Here is a 10,433-nt window from a genome sequence, read left to right on the forward strand (position 1 = left end):
AATTCAGGCATCATAGCAGCATGGGGGGGAGGGGGGGGGGTACAGGTAGTAAAACAACACAGTGTACAGGTAGTAAAAAAACAACACAGGCAGTGTAAACAATTTGATCAATATGGTCAATATAATTTACTATCTGACTAGCTGAGGAATATTCACATTATTCACAGTGTCACATAAGGTGCAGTATGCATGAGGTAGTGTTATAATTTACTATCTACTGAGTATACAAGGACATGCTAGGTCCCTATAGATTAGGTAGTGCAATACACTGTTACTATACTATTTTTAAAGTGACCTTTCTTTGTGTCCATAAGTGTGGGTGTGTGCAGCATGAGTGAGTGCTTTCTCATTAGCTATTGACCAGTCTACCGGTCAATACTAGAAGCACTACCAGGGATTATTGTGTCGAGCAAATAGCTGTTGACTGCATGGCAACGGTCATTTTAATCAATAACTAAGGCAAATAGTGTACCAGACACAAGACTAGTGAACCACCTAGTGAACTATAGTGAACCAGACTAGTGAACCATCTATTCTAGAGAACCACCAGACTATAAGTGAACCATCTATTCTAGAGAACCACCAGGCACCGGACTAATATCTCATCGTGCAACATCAGCACCGTGTTGCTCATACGAATGCGCTCATTAGATGCCATTTCCATTGATTGTTGTGGTGGCAGTGGCACCATGATGGAGATGTAGCTGTGCAGGATTACAAATGGAACATAATTGCTTCCGTTTGGTGGACTGTTTTAGTCCGCTTGTGTCACGCCTGTTTATTACACGTGCAAGGGGGAAAAATGTGTGTGTTTTTTTTTGTATTTGTTTATCACTTATTGTAGACGAATGATATCCATGTGCTTTATAGCTTAGGAAACAAACAAGCATGTGCTGTAAAACGGCAGGCTATACTGATGTTTATTCTTTAATTAAGCTAAATTAATTTCTTTATATAGGCAACCTGCCTGGCTCTCAAATTCGCTTTTTTATTTTTATAATGGCTTGTCACGTCAAAGTAACGGCCATTATATGTTGTTAATGTTAGTGTGATTCGATTCGATTAAAATGTATTGTACTGTGTACAGTACAATGGAAAGTAGTTTGGCATCCAACCAGAGTGCAAATGTAACCATAAAGTTCAAAGTGCAACTGTGATATACAATGTATACAGGTGATTAAACATGTTGACTCTCACATATCCCAGCCTGTATATATATATATATATATATATATAAACGAGTGCTACTGAGTAATAGTGCTGATCAGATGTATGTACAGAGTTGTAGTATTATGTATACAGTAATACAGGTATATAACTGTACATGGAAACTGACTCACACAGGGCTGCCCCCCGACACCTCCTCCATCATCATATCTGATGTTACATAATTTAAATAAACAGAACCGTGATCTCCTCCAGCCAGGTAGTGTTTAATCTCCCCTGCTGCCATCCGGAATAAATGACAAACTGGCATAATGAAACCTCTTATGATATTGAAATTTTTTGCGCAGGTCGTAGGACCCTCCCACTATACCAGTGACAAGCACTTCAATTGGACTCCTGTCACGACTCACTGATTCCACAGCACTGATTGCCTTCATTCAATTACTTAGGCTGGCATTCATTTATATCCACCGTGCCCACCCCCTAATAAATAAGGAGTTCTGTAACGGTGGAGAGAGTTCACAATAACCTTCCTCCTCCGCTGTTAGCGGAACGCAGGGAAGGGCAACCATGCAGCTGCCAGGGCTGTGACTGCAGGCAGTGCAGAGTGAGGTCTCCCATGATGCAGTCTGGTTGACCTGTGTGACCTCCATGCAGTCTGGTTGACCTGTGTGACCCCCATGCAGTCTGGTTGACCTGTGTGACCCCCATGCAGTCTGGTTGACCTGTGACCCCCATGCAGTCTGGTTGACCTGTGACCCCCATGCCATCTGGTTGACCTGTGACTGCAGAGTGAGACATGTGACTGCAGAGTGAGACAAGTGACTGCAGAGTGAGACAAGTGACTGCAGAGTGAGACATGTGACTGCAGAGTGAGACATGTGACTGCGGAGTGAGACATGTGACTGCGGAGTGAGTTCTCCCAGTGCAGTCTGGCTGTCTTGGCCCGATAAGCGCTCCAAACGTAAACAAGTAACCGAGCCCCACCGCCAAAAATAAGACATACTTAAAGGGGAACTCCAACATTTTGGGAAATTAGCTTATTTAACATCTTCCATGGAGTTATACATACCTTTTTTGTCTCTGTGCGTGCATTTTAGCTTTGGGAATAGACGCTCCGTTAGCATAGCTTAGCTTCATCACTGGAAGTGAGGCAGGACAGTAGCCTTACAGTGCCTTACAGTGTATTGCAAGGTCTGAGATTGACCAAATTTGATATGCATGACCTTGGTGGGCTCTAGGTCAACTCCTGAAAAGGGGGTCAATGTCAGACCTTGCAATCAAAAGTTAGGGGGCGCACTCAAATTATGGCTAGGGTTATTAGCCCCCTAACTTTTGATTGCAAAGTCTGACATTGACCCCCTTTTCAGGAGTTGACCTAGAGCCCACCAAGGTCATGCATATCAAGTTTGGTCAATGTCAGTCCTTGCAATACACTGTAAGGCACTGTAAGGCTACTGTCCTGCCTCACTTCCAGTGATGAAGCTAAGCTATGCTAACGGAGCATCTATTCCCAAAGCTAAAATGCACGCACAGAGACAAAAAAGGTATGTATCTTCTTGTCTAACTCCAGGGAAGATGTTAAATAAGCTAATTTCCCAAAATGTTGGAGTTCCCCTTTAAACTGAACTCTTGATACACAACACTAGACAGAAAACGACGTGAGTTTTTAAACTGAACTCGTGATACAGAACACTAGACAGAAAACTAGACAGTATGTGAGTTTTTCATAGGATTTGCTGTATTCTTTGGCTATAATTCGCAGGGAAGGGCGACAGTCGCTCGGAAGATAGAGCAGTCGTTGCCAGTTCGATTCCCACTCCTCTTGGGCAGCATGTCGAAGTGTCCTTGAGCAAGACACTTAATCCCTAATTGCTCCCCTGATGAGCAGGTTGGCACCTTGCACGGTCGCCTCCGTCGTCGGTGTGAACGTGTGAGTGAACGGGTGAATGTGAGGAACACATTGTAAAGCGTTTGGATAAAAGTGCTATATAAATTTTAAACATTTTGTAATTCCTTTCTATTTATTTATTTTCCGTTGGTAATGTGTTTGTAGACACTAGAGTAACCAGACCTTCTGATTTACAATGTGTTACATTTATAAAAGAAAATACATATTTTTATATATCAGAAATTCCTCAAGAATGTAGGCTACGTGTGTTTTTATGTGATTAAAAAAAAGGCTTTAATAAACAGTCTGGGAAGATCTGGCCAGAGAGCAGATAGAATACACTGATTATTGAGATGTTATATATTCAGATATTAGATAATTAGATTAGATTCAAATGTACAGAACAAGTACAGTGCAGGCGGCTAGGTGGTGTAGTGGGCAAGGCACTCGCCACCAACACAGGAGACGCTGGGTTCGAGCCCAGCTCTCGGCGTTGCTACCAGCTTGGCTGGTCGTTCATACTAACACAATTGGCAGTGTTAGGGGTGGGAAGCGCTGGTGGGTGGGTCCTGGTCGTTGTAAACAGTGACTCCTACAGTTCGGTCGGGGCGCCTGCTCAGCGAGGAAAGGATCTAAGGGGGATAGTGTGATCCTTCCACACGTTACACCCTCTCAGTGAGAGTCCACGCTGCCAGGTGAAAAGAAGCGGTTGATTGGCTAGACGTGTGTCGGAGGAAGCATGTGATAGCCTCCACTCTCCCAGACCGACTGTAGGGGGTAGAGTGCGCAGCGACCAAGAAGGGCATTGGGAATTGGCATAACGACTAACATTGGGATGGGAGAAAAAAACTGAGGAAAAAGGAGGGGGGGGAAGATTATAAAAAAAAAAAAAAAAGTACAGTGCAACGTAAATAAGTTGCCATCTAACACCAGAGTGCAAATGTAGCAGTAAAGTGCATAACAATATACAGTGTAACAAGTGATTCAATGTAATATTTAATTAAGCTAAATATTACAGTAAATATGTGAATCTAATGTATGTACAGTAAATGGACTGCATTTACATAACAGCTTTTATCCAAAGCACTTTACAATTCACCCATGCCTCACATTCACCCATTCACTCACACAATCACACATCGACGGCGGGCCATGCAAGGTGCCAACCTGCTCATCGGGCAGTTAAGTGTTTTGATCACTTTGACACGTTGCCGGGAGGAGCTTCGGATTACCAGACGGCTGCTCTACCTCCTGAGCCACTGTCGCCACAGTATTATTATGTATGGTGATACAGGTATAAATATACTATAGTAGTAAGCTATACTGGCCAGTGGTGTAATCAATAAGAGTAGATATGTATACAGATATACTGTAGATATAGTATATACAGTGTGTAAAGTGCACAGAGTGGGTATGCATACAGGTATGAAAACTTGAAGATATATTCATACGGATATAGATACATATATATACTGTATATACAGTATTGAATGAATGAATGAATGAATGAAAACTTTATTTAACAGATTGCAGAATGGGTACAATACAGTACGGCTCAATACACACAATTGTTAAGGGGATGCAGACCAGAGAAAGACGTTTGTCTTGTTTGGACATTTACGGTGGCCAGTTTCGAATTGCAGCCTCCCGTAGGTGCTCTTTGAGAGCGGTTTTGAATGTGGGTAGGGATTCACATTTTTTTGCGGCTGTGGGTAGGGCGTTCCACATTGTTGTGGCATAATTGCTAAACGTGTTTAGTCCCTTGTATTATTGTACATAGCTATCATACAGTGTTATATGGGTTGAGGTAGGTAGTTATGATTACAGTGAAAGGTCGTTGTAGGCAGTGAAGGCAGTAGATCGATATAGACTGAGTGTAGGCGATGGTGTTCAGAGTTCAGAGTATATAGCTCTATATATAGCTACTCAGTGAAGCAGAGGCAATTATACACCATCAGGATGGTCATAAAACAGCTGCTTGCTAAAATACATGAACAACTATACGCCTGTGCATGAAAAACTATCCTAGTGTGCAGGCCGATACAATCATTACCTGCTGGGCATTGTTACCCTGTATCCGGTCAATCATGCGCATGGTTTAATTGCAAAAGTACAAGTGACGGACATTATTACGATCCAATCAATGAAGTCAACAGCATGACATCCGTGAATGAATGGCGTCTCGGGCAGAGAGAGGAAGGAGGAGGAGATGTTATCCAGATAAATGATTACCGCGCATCTCAGTGTGCCATGATGCAACAGCGCCGGAAACCAGAACACGATTAATGATCGCCATTCTCACCTCGGCTCCATGCCGTCGGGACGGTATTACAAAAGTAATTTTGGAAGACCTGAGTTTTGTAACACCTGGGGGCAGCGGTGATCTAAAGGTTAGAGAAGTGGGTTTGTGACCAGAAGGTCGCCGGTTCGATCCCCCGGACCGGCAGGAAAAATCTGGGCCGGGGAAGTGAATGAATAACTCTCTCCCATACCCTTAACACAAACCACTGAAGTACCCTTGAGCAAGGCACTAAACCCCCAACTGCTCCAGTGGAGTTGCTCAGTGGCCAACGGTGGTGGCAGACTGTGGTTGTACCGGGCACGTCTATTCTTATCCTAACGGATTTATGCTTCCGCGTTCGCATTTTGCGCTCTGATTGGCCACTGACGTTTCTGGTCGCGCCAATCGTGTGACGGCAAGTTCTTTCGCCGGTTAAGCTTAGGCACTCTTTCGAAGTTGGTTAAGGTTAGAGTTTGTCTTAGAGCAGGGCCGATAGAACGCCAGCCCTGATTCCAAACTCTAACCTTAACCAACTTCGAAAGAGTCGCCTAAGCTTAACCAGTGATAAACTAGGCGTTAGGTAGTTTGCTGCTGTTCGAGGCGGAAATGGGCGCGTCACGCGATCGGGCGCACATGTCACATGACCAGAAACATCAGTGGCCAATCAGATCGCACCAGAAACGTCAGTGGCCAATCAGATCGCAAAACGCGAACGCGGAAGCATAAATCCGTTAGGATAAGAATAGACGCGTACCGGGCAGCTCCCAGGTGTGAATTCGAACTGTGAGAATGTGAAGCAGGGCGTAGCTGAAAAAGAGCATCCGTGCTCAGAGAACCTACCCTGGGTAAATAAAGGTTAAACAAAATAAAAAATAAAGAAAATTATAAACATAATGCTACATTGATGTTCTTTTGTTGCCTGCAGGTGTGATCGTCATAGTCTGAGGTTTTGGGTATCGGAGAGAGAGAGAGAGACACCGAGGCACCATGGACCCCTGGATCTTCCCCTCGTCGCCTCCGAACCTGACGGAGCCCCCCATGTACGACAGCTACCTGCCGGGCAACGACTCGGACGGCGGCCGCAGGAACTACACGGACGACAGCTTCACCCGGACCGGCACGGTGGTCATCACCTGCGTCTACTTCCTGGTGTGCACCGTGGGCCTCTGCGGCAACGCGCTGGTCATCTACGTCATCCTCCGCTACGCCAAGATGAAGACGGTCACCAACATCTACATCCTCAACCTGGCGGTGGCCGACGTCCTCTTCATGCTGGGCCTGCCCTTCATCGCCATCCAGCTGGCCCTGGTGCACTGGCCCTTCGGCCCCGTGCTCTGCCGCGTGGTGATGACCGTGGACTCCCTCAACCAGTTCACCTCCATCTTCTGCCTGATGGTGATGAGCATCGACCGCTACCTGGCCGTGGTGCACCCCATCCGCTCCACCAAGTGGCGCAAGCCGCGCATGGCCAAGACCATCAACCTGACGGTGTGGGGCGTGTCGCTGCTGGTCAACCTGCCCATCGTCATCTACAGCGGCCTGATCACCAAGCAGGACGGCTGCTTCTGCAGCATCGTGTGGCCGGAGCCCCAGGAGGCGTACTACACGGCCTTCATGTTCTACACCTTCATCCTGGGCTTCTTCCTGCCGCTGCTGGTCATCTGCCTGTGCTACCTGCTCATCATCGTCAAGGTCTCTTGTCTCTTGTCTGTTATTATTCTGTTTTCAGTCTCTATGTTTTCTTGTCACTATATATAAGCGAGACAACGGGTCGAAAAACCCACCGGACAGAAGAGTGATCGTTTCGTGGAGTACCTACCGGCGACGGCTGGAGGTATATCCCGTACTGAGGGGGGGGGGGGGGGGGGGGGGGGGGGGTGCTCCAGGGCTTCTCTTGGTGTCAAAACAGTACATTGTTATGCAATGATAGAGTCATCTTTAAAATGTCCGGGTAAAAATTACTAGTGGGTTAAAGTCCTTGTGGATTAAAGACCCTGTGGATTAAAGACCCTGTGGATTAAAGACCCTGTGAGTTAAAGTCCCTGTGAGTTAAAGACCCTGTGAGTTAAAGACCCTGTGAGTTAAAGACCCTGTGAGTTAAAGTCTCTGTGAGTTAAAGACCCTGTGAGTTAAAGACCCTGTGAGTTAAAGACCCTGTGAGTTAAAGTCCCTGTGAGTTAAAGTCTCTGTGAGTTAAAGTCCCTGTGAGTTAAAGACCCTGTGAGTTAAGTTAAAGACCCTGTGAGTTAAAGACCCTGTGGGTTAAAGACCCTGTGAGTTAAAGTCTCTGTGAGTTAAAGACCCTGTGAGTTAAAGTCTCTGTGAGTTAAAGACCCTGTGAGTTAAAGACCCTGTGAGTTAAAGACCCTGTGAGTTAAAGACCCTGTGAGTTAAAGTCCCTGTGAGTTAAAGTCTCTGTGAGTTAAAGTCCCTGTGAGTTAAAGACCCTGTGAGTTAAAGACCCTGTGAGTTAAAGACCCTGTGAGTTAAAGACCCTGTGAGTTAAAGACCCTGTGAGATAAAGACCCTGTGAGTTAAAGACCCTGTGAGTTAAAGACCCTGTGAGTTAAAGTCCCTGTGGGTTAAAGACCCTGTGAGTTAAAGACCCTGTGAGTTAAAGACCCTGTGAGTTAAAGACCCTGTGAGTTAAAGACCCTGTGAGTTAAAGACCCTGTGAGTTAAAGTCTCTGTGAGTTAAAGACCCTGTGAGTTAAAGACCCTGTGAGTTAAAGACCCTGTGAGTTAAAGTCCCTGTGAGTTAAAGACCCTGTGAGTTAAAGACCCTGTGAGTTAAAGTCCCTGTGAGTTAAAGACCCTGTGAGTTAAAGACCCTGTGGGTTAAAGACCCTGTGGGTTAAAGACCCTGTGAGTTAAAGTCCCCGTAAACAAGGAGGCCTATTGGGATGTTAGATCCTAATATGAAAAACGATGTGATTTGATTTTCTACGTCTTACCTTGACTCTGTCTATTTTACTGCTGTTTATTTTATACTTATTTTATGTCTGCACTTTTTTTTGTAAATTCTGTGCTCATTCGATGCCAATTTCGTCTTTCTTTCCGCTGCACTTCTCGTACGAAAGGTATACTCTACAAATCAAGTTTATTATTCTTATTTAAAAAAGCCTCAAAGGATAAAATAATTCAGGAGTAGGCCTACAGTTTTGAGTAAAACATCAAACATGTTTTTTTCTTTAAAAAAAAGTATATCTTGCAGCATATTTTAAGTTTTTCTTTCTTATATTAAAATATATTTAGTTTTTAAGAATTTGAAAGGGATAGGCAAAAATAAGCACGTGATTCAGCCTATTCCTTTTTTTCGGTCGTTGATTTTGTGTGTGAGCTTGCCTTGAATATGTACATTTGTGATTTATTATTATAGTCCACACAGGTGTGTTTGATTCTGTAAGAGTCTGTAAGTCTTGAGTCTGTAAACAAGACCGAAAAATAAACTTCCTCCATTCATCATTCTCATTAACTAAGGTCAAGTCCTCGGGCATCCGCGTGGGCTCCAGCAAGAGGAAGCGCTCGGAGCGCAAGGTGACCCGCATGGTGTCCGTGGTGGTGGCCGTCTTCGTCTTCTGCTGGCTGCCCTTCTACGTCTTCAACGTGACGTCGGTGACGGGCTCCATCAGCTCCACGCCCGTCCTGCGCAGCACCTTCGCCTTCGTGGTGGTGCTGGGCTACGCCAACAGCTGCGCCAACCCCATCCTCTACGCCTTCCTGTCGGAGAACTTCAAGAAGAGCTTCCAGAACGTCCTGTGTCTGAAGAGGAACGGGGCCGGCGGCGGCGGCCTGGACGACGTGGACCGCAGCGACAGCCGGCAGGACAAGTCGCGCATGGAGACCCAGAACTCCCTGCTCAACAACGGGGACCTGCAGACCAACATATGAGAGAGACGGGTGGTTGGAGGAGGCGGGCGGGCGGGCGGGCGGGCGGAGGTTGCTTTTAGTTTCACACACAAACACACATACAGAAGCACACAGTAAATGGTAAACGGTAATTGGCTGCATTTATATAGCAGCTTTTATCCGGAGCGCTTTACAATTTGTTCCTCACATTTTTCCCCGTTCACTCACACGTTCACACACCGACGGCAGAGGTGCCGACCTGCTCATCGGGAGCAATTAGGGGTTTAAGTGTCTTGCTCAAGGACACATCGACGCGCTGCCCAGGGAGGAGCGGGAATCGAAAAAACGGGGGAACCTTCCGGATTACCAGACGACCGCTCTCTACCTCCTGAGCCACTGTCGCCCACAGTGACACGCAGAGCCGCGTGGCTGCATGCCCGGTGGAACAGGTCAGCTCCTTATCGAACCCTCTGTGACGTCACATCAGAGCTGGGCTCACGAGGCTCGGTGTGTCAGAACCAGCGGTTCAAAGAGGAGTGGGAGCCTTCGTGAGGACCAAGGTGAGGACAACCCCCGGGAATAAACAAGCGACGGATTCGCAATAGGCCACTCCCATCGCCACGCCCCCATTTTAGCCAGTTGGCATGAACACACACACACACACACACACACACACTTGACCTCCACCCCGAATTTCAGCCTCCCAGGGTGAAACCTGTGCATGCCCGCCAGAGGGCGGGGACATTTCTGTGGACCGACCGACCAATGGGCCTACGGCATAGAGCTCCTGGTCCGCCTTTATTTCCCAGTGACACGTCGTCGGTTGAGTGACACCTCGGCGGTTTGGCCCTGGTTGTAAATCAAACCCATTGTAATATAATGACACGCAGGGACGTGCACAGGACTTTAGAGGGGCAGGTGCTCAAAGGCTGAAAAGGGCACTGCGCGTGCAAGCCCGATTTTTGGGGGCCCTTTTGGAGCGGGGGGTCCCCTTTTTATGCTTTTTGGGGGTTTTTGGTGATCAAATATTGAACTATAATAATCAGTGCAGGAGCTTTGAAAGACACTTTTATCAGGGGAGCTCCAGTAGCTCACCACGTACCGCGAGTGCTATTTTCAGCGCCGTGGACAACCGTGCTCGTCACGGATCTGGGGCTGAGCGCGTTCGAATCCCGGACGGCAGCCGTGCCTTTCCCAGAGTGTCTTCCCCCCCATCTGAACCCTTTCAGCCTGCTTCTGTCGGTC

At 46.7% G+C, this 10,433-nt stretch overlaps 1 protein-coding gene across 1 annotated transcript; it reads left to right on the forward strand.

Moving 5' to 3' along the window:
* Positions 1 to 6,326: 6,326 nt before the first annotated feature.
* Positions 6,327 to 9,230, forward strand: LOC311240255 (somatostatin receptor type 2-like; the record flags this gene model as incomplete). The annotated part of the gene is made up of 2 exons (XM_084328808.1): positions 6,327 to 7,031; positions 8,820 to 9,230. 2 exons carry the CDS (start codon positions 6,327 to 6,329, stop codon positions 9,228 to 9,230), a joined length of 1,116 nt encoding a protein of 371 aa, XP_084184934.1.
* Between the last annotated feature and the right edge of the window lie 1,203 nt (positions 9,231 to 10,433).

This window comes from Notolepis coatsorum (assembly GCF_963971535.1).
Source record: "Notolepis coatsorum genome assembly, chromosome: 14".
Lineage (NCBI taxonomy): Eukaryota > Metazoa > Chordata > Actinopteri > Aulopiformes > Paralepididae > Notolepis > Notolepis coatsorum.